The following is a 16,559-nucleotide window of genomic DNA, read 5'->3' as shown; positions in this document are numbered from 1 at the left end:
ATATATATATATATATAGCAGACTATAGATGATGAGCTAGGACTAAAGGCGCTTTCACTGCTAAGACTCTAAGCATGCTTAATATCGTCTGAGGATTGATGTGAGTCTGAATTGTCCTATCCCTATTGATGGCCGTTGCACCGTCCACGAATACTAGCGAGCAGGGCTCAGGTGAGTATTCATGTGCAGCCTTTCCCATGCAAAAAAGTTCCTCCGCCTCTGAAACCATTCTTGGCTATCCTCTGCCAGCTTCATATCGAAATTATAAACAATGTGACACAGGGTCAATCGCATCATGATGTAGGCGAGGCTAGATAAGTTGGAGTTAGATATAAATGCTGTTACTACTGGGGTGAAAAATAAAATCAAACTTGATTGGGGTTTGTCTGGTGGACATGACCAACTTACTTCCTGCCAAGGCATGCCCGAGGGCCGACGCTAAAGGGCTGGTAGGCCTCCAGATTGTCATCCAGATCTTCTCCCAGGAACCTCTCGGGTATAAACTGCTGTGCGTTCTCCCAATTAGAAGCGCTGTGTCCCATGGCCCACTGCTGGACCTCTACCATGGTCTGATGGACATCATGATTAGAGTTAGTTGGTTCTGCTTGCGTCAAAACAAGACGTACAAGGCAAAACTTACACCGGCGGGCGCCCAGACCCCAGCGACCTCGTTCCCACCTTCAGGGATGACGCGGACCAGACCGGAGGGGAGTGGCGGAGACAGACGCAGGGCTTCTTTGAGGGTGGCGATGAGGTACGGCATGGACATGACGGCCTCGATGGTGATATCCGACTCTGATTTGATCCGTACATTGACTTCCTGCTTGAGTTTCTCCATCTTGTCCGGGTTTTTCAAGAGGAAGAAGATGGCACCGGTCAACGGGGCTATTATAGTGTCGGCGCCGCCGATTAAAAAAGCCAGCGCATGGGCTACCATGCCTTCATAGTCAAGTCCCTGGATTTTCGTGGTTGTTAAATACTGAGATTAGTTCTAAAAGCCAAGCCCGCAAGCAGGAGACGAATTAGAGAAAATGAACAAGCAAAAACTAACCAAAAAGTCGTTTCGTGAAATGAGCTCCTCCATGACGTCTTTCATGTTGGTTTGTTGCAGCCGGTAAATAAGCATCTTGTCCAATTCCTTTCTCAGATCTTTGGCCGCTTGGACGCCGCCCGCCATCCTAAAGACGGCTTTGAGAGGCTTTTCAAAACCAAGGTACTGTATTGCAAGCGAAACCACACTCGAGGGTAGCATATCGAGGATTGTCTTGATGGCCACATGGAATCTAAGAAATAACCTTTAGTGCCAAATTTCAAAAAAAACAAGGGGATGGATACATGGGGGGTATATGGGCTGATAGCTTACTCGGCCTGTTCGAGACAGTTGAAATGCAAATTCATTGCCATTTCCCCAGTGATATCAAAGGCTGCATAGTTGACCCAGCTCTCGATATCGACCGGCCCCTCTGGGGAAAGCTCGCAAAGTCTTCCAACCATCTTGCGCAGGTAAAAGTTCATCAGCTCCTCCTGCTTCCGCAGCTCCTTTTCGGAAAAGCTGTGCGCCAGCGCCCTGCGGAGCCTGGCGTGGTTTTCACGGTCGGCGTTGGCGATGCTGGGCGAGAATTCGGGAAAGGGCGGGTCGAAGAAGATGCCGGCCTTGCGCATCTCAGGCACGGCTTTTTTGACCCCGATCCGATGCCCGTAGATGTCCTCAAAGGCCCGGTGGTCGGTAAAGGACAGGTGGTCCGGCCCTATCCGCACCACCGGCCCGTAGCGGTCGTGCGCCTCCTTGGTTCGGAACGGCTGCGTGCCGCGGACGCTTTGCAGGGCCCATGGAACCCGCGTCGCCCGGCTCCAGAACGGGCCCGGCACGTTCCGCAGGGGGTGGAGGAAGACGTTGTATATTATTGAGCACGTTTGGTAGGTTACCCCCTAGTGCACAGCATGTTAGCTGTTTTGTCACAAGTTTTGCTAGGCGGGAGATGGAGGACTGGGCTATTCACAAAAACCAACAGCAAGAGCACAATACTCGATGCGTCTGACAGGCCCAGCACGCGTGAGGGCAGACTCGGGTGGAGAAAATCCGCCATGGGGGATCCGGCGAGTGCCATGGTGAGCTAGAAGGAATATGCCCAGTCTATCTTTTGACAAAGTCTTCTGATAGGTAGTTAAAAGTCTTCTCGATGACCTGGACGTCCATGCAGGATATGGAACGATGAAGTCAAAAGCAAAAGAAAAAGAAAAAAAAATTGCCATTGGCAACCACGGTGGACAGTTACGACTCTTTCGAGCGAATTAGAGCCAGCCCGCCGGGAAAGAGACCAAAAGCCGTTCTCGGTTAAGCCTCGGGGTCTTGGTCAAGCTGACGCTAGTACTTGTCTCCTTTCTTGTCCTCAACTCGTATCATGCACTTCTTTGTTTTGCGCATACCCTTGTCCACATAGCATCGAAATCTCCCTGCTTAACAACGAGCCTTCCCGAGCGGTCCGTACAGTTACTACGAAGTATGTACAGCACGGTGTTGGATTTAAGGTTTCTACCCTGTTGCCGCTATGTCGGTAAGGGAGGAAAGGACCCGCCGTTTGCACATTGGCACGTGTGGGCCTTGTGGGTGTTGCCGGCTTCGGTATTACTACTTACAGTAGGTGTGCAATTTAAGTGCAACCACCAAGGTGGGGGCTTGACCCTGTTGGGTTGCAATATTTTTGCACAGGTACTATAGCACTGGTTGAGGCGCCCCACGCGCCACGAACGCATTTTACGCTTAATAACACCGATCGTCAGCGATTTAACCTCGGACGAGGAATAATTTTATTGCCTTTTCACCCATATTCCACGGCACCAGCCGTCAAACGAACCCTCCGTGCACCTTAAGCACGGGGTCGCGTCAGCGAATTAACCCCCCAAACAGGACCGGGCCCGAACCCGGTTAGGCATAATCCGCCTTTGCCCTCCTTATTTGCCCTCATTATTTTCCCCTTGTGTAAATAAAAAAAGATAGAACGCGCGCCGAGATACCCCTCGGGAGGTTGCTAACGCCCGGCGCTAATTAATACTACTACTACTACTACTACTACTATTAGCACTGGTTGAGCAATGTTATACGAAGGTTGCAGGCAAAAGTAAGGGAACCCTGGACAAGTCTCGTGCAGGCCGGGGTAGTGTGCCCACCTACTAAATTAGGTGTAGCCTTACTCGGCTCTCACAGTATACAATCAATCTGGCGACGTTTTTTTGGTGTCCCCTATTGCAGCCCCTAATCAACCCGGCTAATACAGTACGTGGCCAGGCTGCCCAGATTTACCCATGAGACCTTCGTAGTACCTACACGAGAATCTACCTAAACTATAATCGGCGACATGGATGGCCAGGATCGGTAGAGGCAGGGTGTATGACGACCGAGAACCCAAGGGGTGTAAAACATTCTCTACTTAATCATCTTACCTCAGTTCAACGTTGTGCATACTTCAGCCCCAGTCGCTTGAAAAGAGACTTTCCAGAAGTCCCCTTTTTCTTTTCTATTTGCGTCATGTTTCCAAATAACTTCAATACTGATGGCGACTCGTGCATCGGTACAAGTTGGAAAAGACCCTCTCAAACTACTACCTCCAAGCGTTCACCGTCAAGTTGAAGAGGGTAATAAGAGTTTACTTTTACAAACGAGGTTTAGAATAAATCCCAAAACTTCAACCCTAGGTAAAGTGGGCCAAAGTTATCCATGGGCAACTTTAGCCTTGGCGTGTTTTTGTTTTTGGAATAGTCAGTTCCAGTTTGAAAGTTCCAGACTGGCAATATTACAGCTCAACTATTCAGACCTATAACTTGAGTACCAGCAAAGCCAGAAACCCCCCTTTTCACTGTATCCCTAACACAAACAATCTCCAAGGAAATGAGGGCCGCTCGCATCCACACCTGGGGCCTGCCTCCGCGCTTCTCCCTCACCGCCAGCCTCCCGCTGGCCCCGCCGCCATCAACCCACATGCAGCTGCGCATCAAAGCCGTCGGGCTGCACTCGATCGTGCGCGGCCGCGGTCAGGGCACGCACCCCTCGTGTCGGGGCGCCACCCTCCCCTTCGACCCCAGCGTCGACGGCGTCGGCCTGGACGAGTGCTCCGGCCGCCTGTTTTACATCAACGCGCTGGCGGCGCCGCTGCTGGCCGAGCGTGCCAACGTTGCCGTCTCCGACCTCGTGCCTCTGGAGGGTGTCGGCCCTAGCTGCTGCGACCCCGTCGCCGTCGCCGCCCTCGTCAACCCCGTCTCCAGCAGCTGGATGGCGCTGCGCCGCCGCGTCGTCGGCGGCGTCGCGGGCCTGACCGTTCTCGTCCTGGGCGTCACCAGCACGAGCGGCCGGGCTGCTGCGCAGGTGGCGCGCTTTCTCGGCGCGGCGAGGGTGCTGGGTGCGTCGCGGAGCGGTGTGGATGTGGAGGGTGTCGATGAGCATATTTTGCTGCCGCCGGCGGGTCAGCAGCTGGACATCTCCGTCGTGGGGCATGTCCACGTCATCCTGGACTACGTGGGTGGGACGGCGGCGCGGCATGTGTTGGAGACGGTGGTGACGCCGCCTGGATTAGACACGCAGTATGTCCACGTTGGGGATCTGGGGGGCTGTGATGAGTTGGCTATATCCGGCAGGGTTTTGAACTCAAAGGCGATCAGGATTATGGGATCGGGGATGGGAAGCTGGGCAAAGCAGGATCTGCGGGATGAGATTCCCAAGCTGGTGGAGTTTACGAGCACGATGGAAAGACCTGGAAATGTTACTACGTATAGACTGGAGGACATAGAGTCGGCGTGGAACAATGTGGGCTCTGGCGTTAGAACCGTCGTGACGCCCTGATTGCAAACCCCTTCCTTCATTCAAGCCCAATCTCTAAAAAGCTAGCTGTAGCCCCAGGAAGCGAGTGACAGCGCAATAGCTTCAACCCCGACCCAACCTTGGCCACCAGAACCTCCCAATCCTGCAGGCTCCTCTCCTTGCCGTTTCCCATCGTCAGCATGGCCATGTCCATGGCAGCAATAGTCCGGGTGATGTTGGTAGGGACGGGATGCGCGCCCGACGCCGCGTGCTCGTACAGGATGATACGCTGGCTCGGAGAGACCATGGCCGGGGCGACGTTGCGTAGGATCTCGACCGCCTTGGAGTCGGGCCAGTCGTGCAGCACGTGCTTGAGCATGTACACGTTTGCGCCCCTGACGGGCTGGGGTGCAAAAAAGTCGTGCGGTTGAAAGGTGACCCGTGACCGCAGCTCAGACGGCACCGTGCGCTCAAACGACGCCTTCTGCTCCGGCCGGTCCTGCACCACGAGCGTCAGGTTGCCAAAGCTCTGGGCCAGCACGGCGGCATCGTGGCCGCCCGAGCCGCCAATGTCGACGACGGTAGCGCCCGCACCCAGCCCCGCCCAGTCGAAACTCGAGCGCACCAGCTGCTCTAGGTGCAGGCCCGGCATGTGGCGACCGGAGCTCATGGCCTGGGAAAACATGGCCTCGCGCCAGCCCTGGGGTCGACCGGGCTGCTCGCGCTGGAGGAACTCAAAGTGCGTGGTTGGTTTGCCCGTCCTGTCCGGGTCGAGGATGCAAAATGCCGACTCGAGCTCCGTCTCGCTTACTTCCTGCCTGGAGCCGTCCACATAAAGTTTCCGCAGCACGTCCGGTAGGATGTGGAATGCCGTCTGGACGATGCCGATGTGCCACAGCCACGCCTGGAACTCTGGGCTACGGACTGCGTGCGCAGTGATGCCCGTGTGCACTATATAATCTGAATTTGGCTCCTTTTCGGCGAACAGTCGCATGGTCATGGCGTATCGCAGGATGCGGCGGACAAGAGATTCAGGCAGCTTAGTATGCCCTGACACATCCTCATAAGTTGCCGACCCGCCCAAAGGAACGGCATTGAAAAAGTCCAACTGCTGGAGGAGGCTGAGAATAAGGACGTCGATTGACCCCTTCTCACAGAGTTAGTTGATCTGATTGTTTTGTGATCTGGTGCCATAAAGCAGGAAAAAAAAACAGTCCCAAACTTACGTATACGACCTGCGCCGTAAGATATTCTCCCGGGCCCAAGGCAAGCGCAGTGAGATCTTGCAATTTGCTCAACAGCTCCAACCGCGCGATTTGACACTCTGCTTCCTTGGGATAAAACGCCGGGCTGTTCTCCTGGAAAGATGGAGCCGGAATGCTGCCTTGTTTCAGGTATTCCGCCACCTTGAGCGAAAGGTTTTGGACCTCTTGGCCCAGGCTTTCTAGAGTCACGTCTGAAGATGACGGCATGGCTTTCCGGTCGTTCTAAAAAATAAAAATAAAAAGTAAAGATATTTAGACGCTAACAATCAGGAGAAATCGTTGAAACCTGATAACGATGTTAAGCGGTGTGTTTTCCTTATATTTTGTACTCTGTAGGTGGTTTGTGGACAGGCGCCAGGGTGGAGAATGCCCGTAAAGCGTGGGGGCCTAGGTGATGTACGGAGTACTAACTATGGTGGATAATGGAGAGGAGAGGGGGTACGTTTAGGTTTCCCGCTACACTACATTACTGTAGGGTTTGGAAACGAATTGCTACCACGCAAGGTACCTAGAGCTAGGTACCTACCTAGTGAGCTAAGTTAGGTGCCTGACTTACCCCTGAAACCCGAATCAACCACAACCCTCCATCCTAGAAACTTTCGGTACGACGATAAACTCTATACCTTGTTCGCAAGCCTCATCGTCTGTACCTCCCCACGTTGCCTCCTGAGTATTCGGATTTCTTTTTACTCCAAGCTATCTTGAACGTTTCCGGGCTCAATTCACTTCATCATACACACTGGTCAAGATGGAAATAGCTGGCTGTGAGCGACTATTGCTCGGTATTCTGCTCTTCTCAGCATGTTCCGTGATAGTGAAAATTATCTATCGTCTCTATTTTCATCCGCTGGCCCGGTTTCCAGGTCCGAGATTTGTTGCCGCAACCTCGCTCCTTGAGCTGTACTGGGACATGGTGGGTCAGGGGGCATATCTATACAGAATCGAGCAGATGCATCAGAAATATGGTTAGTTCTGTATTCGCAGCCTGTCCTTTGATGCTCTTGGCGACTTGAAACTCGGGTTATTAACCGCCTTTTATGTTTGAACACTTGCTGCTGCTCCCCAACAGGTCCCATCGTGCGAGTCAATCCTCAAGAGCTTTCCATCAAAGATCCAAGTTATTACGACCAGCTCTATGTGGCTGGGGCGGTAAGAAGGACTAACTGTTGGACGGGAAATGGAGGGATGGAATTCAAAGGTATGTTAGGCCTTGAGCTCGAAAAGCAGCCTGAATACTGCCGAAAATCCTCACTTGCTCATAAATGCTTGGTAGACTCGCATGGCACCACAGTCGAGCATGACCACCACCGTCTCAGGAGAAAGCCGATGGAGCCGTACTTTTCCAGAGCCGGCATCTCTCGCATCGAGCCGGTGCTGAAAAGGATTGTCCAGACACTTGTCGATCGCCTTGATCAGTACAAGGGCTCTGGTAATGTGATAAGTCTGGACTGTTTGTTTTCAGCCTTTAGCGGCGATGTGATTACGGCGATATGCGTCGGTGATGGTGATGCTACTTCTCTGCGGCATCCATCTTTTGATCCTGAATGGTAAAGCTGGGCAGGGATTGGTAGATTACGAGCGGAAGCTGATGGCCTTACTAGGTATAATTTATTCCACGATGCCCTTCATATGACTCCCATATTTCGTGCTTTTCCATGGATACCAAGGTCAGTTACAGTCAGAGGCCGTGTGGGAAGCCAGCACTCGAACTGAGGAACCCGATGGGCTAACGGGGTTTTGTGTCTAGGATTCTCATGTCCCTCCCAGAAAGATTCCTAGAGAAAGCAAACCCCGAGTTCAAGCGATTAAACGAATGGCGAAACGTACGCGTGGTCTCATCTCGAACCTTTGAAGCAATGACCACGAGCACAACTAATGGTTACAAAATTCCAGCGGGCCGGGAAGCATATAATGGAGGCCATGATGGTGCAGGAATCATTCAACGACGCAAGTGACCTGTTGCATAAAGCCAGCAGCAGACACGCAACGCTTTTCCACCAGCTCTTGAGCCCACAGTCGGGGCTGCCTGATAGCGAACGCTCCATAGAGCGCCTGACAACCGAAGCCCAGGTGCTTCTCGGCGCTGGCACTGTCACGACAACTAGGACGCTTTCCTACCTAATAACTCACATTCTTCTTCAAGACAGCGTCAAAATCACGCTCGAGAGGGAGCTGCGGGCACAGGCCGTGGATCTGAGAAATGGATCGACTAGCCTCGCTGATCTGGAAAAGCTGCAATATCTTCAGGCATGTGTCAAGGAGGGTTTGAGGCAAGTGTTTGAATTTGATATAGCCAAGTGTAAAAGGCCTACTAACAACATTGTTAAAAAAAACAAAACAAGCAGACTCAGCTTCGGCTTCATGGTTCGCCTCCCACGATGCTCTCCGGATGTAGAACTGCGCTACGGGAAATGGACTATACCAAAAGGCGTGAGTGGGCGAGTCCTCTATTTCCACCAGCCCGAAGCAACTACTTACTCCATCGACCACCAGACACCCGTCGGCATGTCGGCCTACTTGACGCACACAGACCCGACCATTTTCGCCGAGCCACACGAGTTCCGCCCTGAGCGCTGGCTGGAGGGTCAGGTCACTCCCGCCATGAAGCAGGCATACGTACCCTTCAGCAAGGGCTCCCGAGCGTGTCTGGGATCAAAGTACGCCAACCCCTCTCACCGCCAAGAAAAAAAACGACCTGAATCGGTCTTTGGCATTCTGGGCCACCTAGCTAGCAAAGTAACTGACACGATATCGCTCGCTTAGTCTGGCGTATGCCGAGTTGTTGATGCTCACCGCCGCTCTGTTCCAGCCGGGGGCTCCACCACTAGTGCTCTGGGAAACGAGTGCGCGAGATGTTGATCCTTTCCATGCCTATTTGCTGCCCATGCCGAGAATAGGGGGCGGCGGAGCAAAGGTGTTGATACGTTGAGGATTAACGATATGGTAGTGAATATATTTATGGTGGGGACTGTTAAGGATTTCCGCGGCTTGATAAAGTGCCGACAGGGTATTGGGGTGCGGCCCGCGGGATGCCCCATCTTGCCGATAGTACAGTAGAATCATGCACATTTTCGCACCTTCTCTGGCTTCGGCTGCAGGACCCTGAGATGGTAGATCAATGTAACCGTTCATGCACCTTTGAACTCTGTCTGACTTACGTGGCTCGCAGCCATTCCCCAGCCAGACTACTGCAGTATCCTAGTCCAGGAATCTCTGTGTATCAAGTCCAGAAGAAGTCATCACCCCAGGGCCGTGCCTCTATCAATGAGCCTTAACCCAGCTTACCGTTCTTTTTCGTGGTAGCGCTTTTTACTATACTGGTAGGGGTAAAAATCACCATCCCTGAACAGTTAGCACAGCGTTGTGGGCCTTGTGGGTGTTCCCGATTTTGGTAATAGTATCGTGCAAAAAAAAAAAAAAAAAGAAGAAATTACTATGCGGTAGGTACCTAAAACTCCCCATGGACAGTTAGGTTAGTTAAGGCCCACGCATACATATACAGTGGCAAGGGGTGGTTTTTTTTTTTTTGCCTGTACCCGTGGTACTTTTGTCCCGTCAAAACTTTAATCAAGCTCGAAACGTGCACACCACTTTGAAATTGACTGGGTATGTGGATTTTATCCGTACCCACCTGCCTATACTGCTCCCTTATACTATGGTGTCGTGCGGGAAAAACCCTCCCCTGCCACCGCACGTGTATACGTGGGCCTTTACCAGCTTTACTACTTGCGGGAGGAATCAAATACCTAAATTATAATTTTTTTTTCCCAAAATTATTACCAAAGTTGGCAACGCCCACAAGTCCCACATCACTGGACGACAGTGCCAGGGGAGGGATTTTTACCCTTACCACCATAGTACAGACGATTCAGGTTTATGCCTCCCAGCCCGCCTAAACATGCTCGTCAAAGTAACCCAAGGTCGTAAACTGTGGCCTAACTTGGACACCAGGAGACACCATTTGCAACCTTCACACCGAGCCCTACTTTAGGTTAGGTTGGATTATGGACTAAGGGGATCACTATCGTCAATAGTTACATGGGGAGATAGTACACAGTTCTAAACGCGTCTGTTAAGGTACCTAGGTGTACTCTGGGTCACAGTGCGGTCCTCCTGCGGCTCGGTATGCGCTCGGGACTGGCCAATGCTGGGAATATTTTGGCAGTGTGCATTCTCTTGCGCCAAACACATGAAGGGTAGATTAGGTAGCAAAAGCAAGTAGCTGGAGCCAGCAAGTCGGAGCAATCTACATCAGGAAGCACAACAACGCAAAGCAGTTCCTCATCGCAAATGGAAGCCACAGAAACCGGCTCGGATCAACAATACTGGTGGAGGACGTGCGAGCCCGCGCTCTCGGGCCTGCTCGACTTCACCGGCAGCTACACGGCCGAGGAAAAACAGGACCATCTGGCGTGGTTTTCGCAGCACGTCGTACCGTGGTTCGGCAAGCCGCACTCGAGCACGACCGGCATTTCCCTGACGCGGGACAAGTCCCCGGTCGAGGTGAGCCTGAACCTGAGCACGCACGGCCCGGCCCGCGTGCGCTTCGGCATGCAGGTCATTGGGGGCGTCGGCGTCGACGCTTTTGACGTGCCCAACCGGACCAAACTACTCGCGCCTTTGTTTGCCAGCGCCGACCCCGACCATGACCTGCAGTGGTTCCACAGCGCCGGTGAAGTTTTGGTGTCCACGGACCCGGCCGAGATCGCGCGCGCCAAGGCCCTTACTCCTCCCGGCATGAAGACCCAGCCGCCCACCCTCGCCCTCGGTTTCGACATGGACGGGTCCCGGCGCAGGCTTAAAACCTACCTTTTCCCCTTGGTCAAAAGCTGGGGTACGGGAACGCCCAGCGAGGCGTTGGCATGGCGGGCCATCCGCGGCCTGCGACCCCGCGGCAACGAGCTGATCACGGCGGTGGATATGTTGGAGGAGTACTTTGCTACCGGCTGTCCCGAGAAGATGGTGCTGGTCATGATTGGGCTCGACTGCCGGGACCCCAGCAGCCTGCCGCCAGCAACGCAGCCGAGGGTCAAGGTGTACGGAAACGTATACACGTCCAACGCCTGGAACGTGGTCTCGCACGTCTACACACTCGGCGGCAAAATGACGGACCCAAACCGTATGACCGGCCTGATTAAGCTTAAATCCGTGTGGCACCTGCTATTGGGCGAGGAGGAGCCTCTGCCCGAAGGATACAGCAAGCCGCTGAGGGATCCTACATCTCCGCATGGCGCTTTTACCACAAGCTTTGAACTAAGCCCTGGATGTGCTGCGCCGGATGTAAAGATCTACATCTCCGTGTGGCAGTATGGGATTAACGACGCCCAGATTGCGGCTAATGTGGCGGCTGCCCTTCGCATTTTGGGCTTTGAGAAAGAAGCAGGTGGCTATTTAAACATGTTGAAGCGAGCTTTGTAAGTTTTTTTTTTTTTTTTTTTTTTTTTTTTTTTTTTTTTTTTTTTTTTTTTTCTCCTGCCCTTCTTATACGTTGTGACATGGGGCTGACCGGCGACCATGTACGCACAATCGCAGTCCTTACGCAGACCTCGCTGCGCCGTGTCTGCTGCACACATATGTGACGTATGCATACTCTGCAAAGACGGGCGTCTACTTGACCGTGTATCTATCTGCAAGCGGCGAGTCGGTGTCAATACCCATTTCATAAGTCATGGCCGGTGCGAGATGCTGCACAACAGGGGTGTTGAGAGCATGCCAGATGGACGAGCTAGCAAAGATAACACCAAGGCCTTGTTGTCAAGTAATTGGGCGTTTGAGTAAAGACTAGTTTGTTCAAGTTGCCTTGGCATCATTCCAACAAAGTAATAAAGGTGATAAGTGGTTTTGGCGCACATCACCACATCTATATACTATTGCCCACTTGTCCGCCACCTGCCACCAACAGAACGCCTCGCTGTACGCAGAATATAATAACAATGAGGAGGTCAAACTGTCACATACGACCATACCCACTGGAATATACGAGATCTCGTCCGCTCTCCCCTAGTCAAACCAGTGAGGCAAAAGTAGTACGGGGAGCATTTGGTGCCATGGTGACCCACATGCGCCGGCCAATGGCTGCCGTCGATTTTGCGCCGCCCCGCCCTCAATTTGTATCCATCACCTCGCCGCCACCGGTCTTGCGCCGTCGCCAGAAACCCTTTCCCGTCTTTGGGATTCAGGCCATATCGACGGCCATGGCCATGGAACTCTCGATGCCCCCAGAGGAAGGGTGCCTGCGGTCCGCCGCTTTTTTTTTTTTGAGAAGAGGGCCCGCCACCCTTCTGCCTTCTCTTTCGCCTGTGACTCAACACGGACCTTTTCAACGGCGTCGACAATTTTTGCAATGGAGACTCCACGCGCGGCAACTTTTGCCGTAAGGACACGGCCAGTGCAGGGTTTCAGGGACTCAAAACCCGAGGAAAGGCGCGCGATGTTGGAAGCAAAGCGTGTCGCGTCCTTGAACAAACCGCGAAAAGGGGAATAAGGGTAGTCTCAGTGCTCAGACTAGACCCCCCTGCGTTGCAGGGTGGACCGGGCGCTCCATGTATCTTTCAGCCACATGGCTTTACGACCAATTAAATCGGCCGAAAAGATCGCGCCCGTTCTACTCTGAGGACATTTTGTGCAACGGCGATATAATTTAAAAATTGTATATATTTTATTTACGTATATTTAATTAAATATAAGAGGTAATAGTAAAGTGAAAATATCGTTATAAAGCCCTTAATTAGGCCTTTTTAATGATCGAAATATTATATTTATATTCACCGTATAAAAAATAAAATAAAAGTATATACTAATATTATTATTTTTAATTATTTAAAAATTTATATATAAATAATAATAGATATAATTTTATTAATATCCACGTATAAAAGGTTTTCGTAAATTATTATTTGTTAATTTTTTATTTTTGTAAATATATTTTAAATTTAATATTTAATAATTAATATATTTATTAATATATAACTTTGTAAATATTATTAATATAAATTAAACCTTTATATAAAAGCTTACAGCAATAAAACTACTTTTATTATTTTAATTTATTTCTAATAAATACACAATAAACATAATATTTATTTTATTTTACATTTTATCATTTAAACTTATATATATTATATATTTTTAAAATTTACTTTTACGTGGACGTTTGTTTATACCGGTTTTACATTCGTTAAAATTTATATTTTATTATCGTTAAAATTTGTAAAAATATAAACCCGTTTCGATTACAAATTTATCGAAAATATTTATTATTTTACCTATTCGAATATATAATACCTTTTATTACGTAATATATTAACCAAAATTTATATATAATATATACGTATATACTACCATCCACGTGTAAATACTTTTAAATTATATTTAAAAATAAATATATAATAAAAAAAAATCGAAAAATTCCAAAATTTATACAAAAATTAATTTCCATATAAAAATTAAAGGGACTTATATTCCAATTCGACCAATATAATTATTAAAAATATAAAATAAATCGTTATTAATTATTTTGCTAATTATTATATCCAACGTACAAACCGTTTATTTTTGCGATTTTAATTTAATTAATTATAACGGAGTGTCGGTCGCCGAATTGGTGAAATCACATCCATTTGAGCCGAAAATCGATAAGTTGTCCTCAAACCTGAAACCAAAGTGATTTGTGGTTGGACCCACAAGTACAAACAATGCCACGAATTAAGCCACGCGGCTTAATTAGTGGAAGTCCGATTCAGGGATGAGCCCTGAAACTAACCTGTGGGTCCAAATAAAGATCATTCTCCTTAGATCTGAACCACAGTAATTTTTATTTGGACCCACAGGTACAACCAAAGCCACGAATTAAACCACGGCTTAATTAGTGGAGCTCGCGTTCAAGGATAAGCCTTGAGATTATTTCTGCAGCGCGTCGTTAATCGTTATTTCTCTCTTCTTTTCAATTTAAAATCTTCGTTAATAGTGCCTAATGCACTAAGGTTTTCCAATGTTCGCCCGGACGTGACATATAACACGGTTGTTACGAACAAGTTAGGGCAACCGTTGCACCACAAAACGAAAGCTACGATAATGAGACCTCTGTTTCATTAATCCCTATTCCACATTTATATGCACGCACCGGCAGGAACCAACTGCACGGTCGTAACAACGGTGCAACATATCCTTTATTGCTCTTAATCATATCCTCGGGTACGGTCGTAACACCGACTCTGTTTTGCCAAGTGTTCGCCACGCCGTCCAATCAAAACCCCGACGATTAATCACTCCGGCCCGAAGTGATTGTTGTAGAATTAAGAGTGATACTCGTCTCGAAGGCGATATCTAAGCAGTACTTGCTTGTCGGTTTCTGGTAAAACTCCGTTTCTGTCTGCCAATGGTTGTTCCTTAACTGGCTTGCCTCGGGGATCTATCGCCTCAAACTCAAACGAGGTCATGAACAGAACAACAATAAGCGTTACTTCCATCTGGGCAAACTGTAAATGGCACATTTAACCAAAAAAAAGAAATGGTTCAAGGTTAGCGTTTGCCCTTTGAACATCTTTTAGGAGGGGTGGTGCGTTAGTGTGACTTGCCTTCATCCCCACTAATATTACGAAGCAAATTTGGCGTTAGCTTTGACAAAAAGGTCGAACTTATGAGAATGAAGAGCTTACTACAAGGGTGCATTCCCGTGCCCCATCCAAGAAACAAAGCCCCCTCGCGTTTGGAAGCGCCACGGTTCATATGGCGTTCGGGATCCCATCGCATAGGATCGGGATAAATAGCGGGATCAAAATGTGCTTCGTCAAAGAGATAAGCCTAGGTCTTGAGTTGTTAGTACAGAGTGCTTCTATCTAAAAGCAAACATTTTAGGGTTGAACTCAACGGCATATGCATCCCGGGGGATAATCTCCCCAGTGTTTCCAATAGGAATGTCGGTACCTGAGACATTTTGTCTGAAGCCGGCCGTAGGCATTTGGAAGCGGATGGTCTCTTTAATACAGGCATCAATAATGGGGAATTGATGTACCAGTTGGAGGAATGTTAATCTGCGGATGGCCTCGAATGAAGTTTGGCCGGGGAGGCGGTGCTTTTTAACCATGTCATCTACTTCCTGCTGAACCCTTTTATACCATTCGGGGTTCGTTGCCAAATATACAAATATATAGGCTGTGACCAGGACGGTGTTAAGGACAGCGGCAAAAAGGGAGCCGAGGATAAACTATTTCACAATACGATTACACTGTTAGCGAATGATTTAAATGCGAGGAAAGGGCATTGGAGTTTACCTTTAAAATCTTGCCATTGTCTGTATCGTCATCCATAAGCATCTGCATGGCGTCTTCTTCACGCTTGCCCGTTCGCAAGCGCTCCTCTCGTATGGAGCTGATTATCTTGTAGAGCTTCATGCCGGCCTTTATGTTTCTAATCTGGGTAAGGATCGGGAAGGAAGGAAAGATAACCGCCCAGGCCGAGGCTGTACCTGCGATGGCTTGCAGCGACGTTATAAAATCGTTGAAAAGCTTGGGGGAGTCGGCTATTTCCATGGCTCCGACGGTGCGAATGCTGAGCTTGAAAATAAGGCGGTAAAAGTCCTGCAAGGGGTCCAGTACGCCAGTGCCTCCGCCGCACTTTGCGAGCATGCTTTGCAGGTCGCCTTCGGCATCCTTCTGGAGTAGTGGCATGATTTTTTCCATGGCATCCTCCCGCATGAGCCTCGTGAGTTTGCGGACAAAAAAAAGGGGGAAGTCGCTTTTACCTCCGGGTGGAGGCTTGTAGCCTTTCGGCAGCGGAGGCCGACCGTTAAGGAGGGCCATGTAGCTTCCCATATGAAGATATCGTCAATGTCAAAAGGTCTCAGATCTGAAGCTACCAAAGATGGATATATGCCGGTGAACAAATACGAGTTTAAATCATGAAACCAGACTTACCCATGCGAAAGGTGCATTCCCTTGTGATCGAAAAAAGTTTTCCGACCAGCAGGCCCGGCCATTTGGACGACGGGATATTGGCCAAAATAGAAACTAAAGTTTCCAGTTTTGCTGAGGGCTTTCCCCTCCATGCAAAACCTGCCTCGATCCGTGAAGAACCGGAGGCATCCCACCAGCGGCCACCCGCGCATGAGCCTGGGCGGTGCATCCTGTGGGAACCCAGATCGCACCAGTAGAGGATATATACCAAAGTATAGAACTAGGCCGACGACGAGGCATAAGGCGGTCGGCCACAGCGATACGCTCCGCAGCTGGGCTAATATATTTGATATTTGTATCATATTTGTGCGGTAGAAATGAAGAAGTTTCGTTATTCTGTGAAGGCCGGAGGAACAGAAGAAGCAAGCAAATGTCCTGTGCGCAATAGGGTTGATATTATAATACACTCAAAGATAAGATTCTTGGCAAATGTGGTTAAAGATATGCAAACGTGAGTTGTTAAAAGTAAGGTTTTAAATTCTGGCTAGAACGGTCCGGTTTATTAAGGATAATCTTTTTACTGTACATTCCTACTATGGTTCGTGCTAT

The 16,559-nt window shown here is 49.7% G+C and overlaps 7 protein-coding genes across 7 annotated transcripts; 4 read left to right on the top strand and 3 right to left on the bottom strand.

Moving 5' to 3' along the window:
- Positions 1–153: 153 nt before the first annotated feature.
- Positions 154–2,108, bottom strand: PgNI_09490 (uncharacterized protein; the record flags this gene model as incomplete). Its single annotated transcript, XM_031129473.1, has 6 exons — positions 154–310; positions 409–569; positions 641–955; positions 1,052–1,283; positions 1,364–1,929; positions 2,001–2,108. 6 exons carry the CDS (start codon positions 2,106–2,108, stop codon positions 154–156), a joined length of 1,539 nt encoding a protein of 512 aa, XP_030977394.1.
- PgNI_09491 (uncharacterized protein) lies at positions 1,328–1,908 on the top strand (the record flags this gene model as incomplete). Its single annotated transcript, XM_031129474.1, has 2 exons — positions 1,328–1,342; positions 1,504–1,908. 2 exons carry the CDS (start codon positions 1,328–1,330, stop codon positions 1,906–1,908), a joined length of 420 nt encoding a protein of 139 aa, XP_030977393.1.
- A 1,778-nt stretch (positions 2,109–3,886) lies between the features above and the next one.
- On the top strand, positions 3,887–4,834 carry PgNI_09489 (uncharacterized protein; the record flags this gene model as incomplete). The annotated part of the gene is made up of 1 exon (XM_031129472.1): positions 3,887–4,834. One exon carries the CDS (start codon positions 3,887–3,889, stop codon positions 4,832–4,834), a length of 948 nt encoding a protein of 315 aa, XP_030977935.1.
- Positions 4,835–4,850: 16 nt separating this feature from the next.
- PgNI_09488 (uncharacterized protein) lies at positions 4,851–6,264 on the bottom strand (the record flags this gene model as incomplete). Its single annotated transcript, XM_031129471.1, has 2 exons — positions 4,851–5,939; positions 6,019–6,264. 2 exons carry the CDS (start codon positions 6,262–6,264, stop codon positions 4,851–4,853), a joined length of 1,335 nt encoding a protein of 444 aa, XP_030977934.1.
- Positions 6,265–6,805: 541 nt separating this feature from the next.
- On the top strand, positions 6,806–8,986 carry PgNI_09487 (uncharacterized protein; the record flags this gene model as incomplete). Its single annotated transcript, XM_031129470.1, has 7 exons — positions 6,806–7,022; positions 7,127–7,255; positions 7,331–7,604; positions 7,805–7,880; positions 7,951–8,333; positions 8,403–8,714; positions 8,821–8,986. 7 exons carry the CDS (start codon positions 6,806–6,808, stop codon positions 8,984–8,986), a joined length of 1,557 nt encoding a protein of 518 aa, XP_030978309.1.
- Positions 8,987–10,347: 1,361 nt separating this feature from the next.
- Positions 10,348–11,835, top strand: PgNI_09486 (uncharacterized protein; the record flags this gene model as incomplete). Its single annotated transcript, XM_031129469.1, has 2 exons — positions 10,348–11,363; positions 11,754–11,835. The coding sequence occupies 2 exons, from the start codon at positions 10,348–10,350 to the stop codon at positions 11,833–11,835; spliced, it is 1,098 nt and encodes a 365-aa protein (XP_030978235.1).
- Positions 11,836–14,890: 3,055 nt separating this feature from the next.
- Positions 14,891–15,725, bottom strand: PgNI_09485 (uncharacterized protein; the record flags this gene model as incomplete). Its single annotated transcript, XM_031129468.1, has 2 exons — positions 14,891–15,262; positions 15,330–15,725. The coding sequence occupies 2 exons, from the start codon at positions 15,723–15,725 to the stop codon at positions 14,891–14,893; spliced, it is 768 nt and encodes a 255-aa protein (XP_030978131.1).
- Positions 15,726–16,559: the final 834 nt, after the last annotated feature.

Source organism: Pyricularia grisea (assembly GCF_004355905.1).
Source record: "Pyricularia grisea strain NI907 chromosome Unknown Pyricularia_grisea_NI907_Scaffold_7, whole genome shotgun sequence".
Taxonomy (NCBI): domain Eukaryota; kingdom Fungi; phylum Ascomycota; class Sordariomycetes; order Magnaporthales; family Pyriculariaceae; genus Pyricularia; species Pyricularia grisea.
The sequence above is the reverse complement of the archived record's forward strand: the minus strand, read 5'-3'. Positions and strand labels throughout refer to the sequence as shown.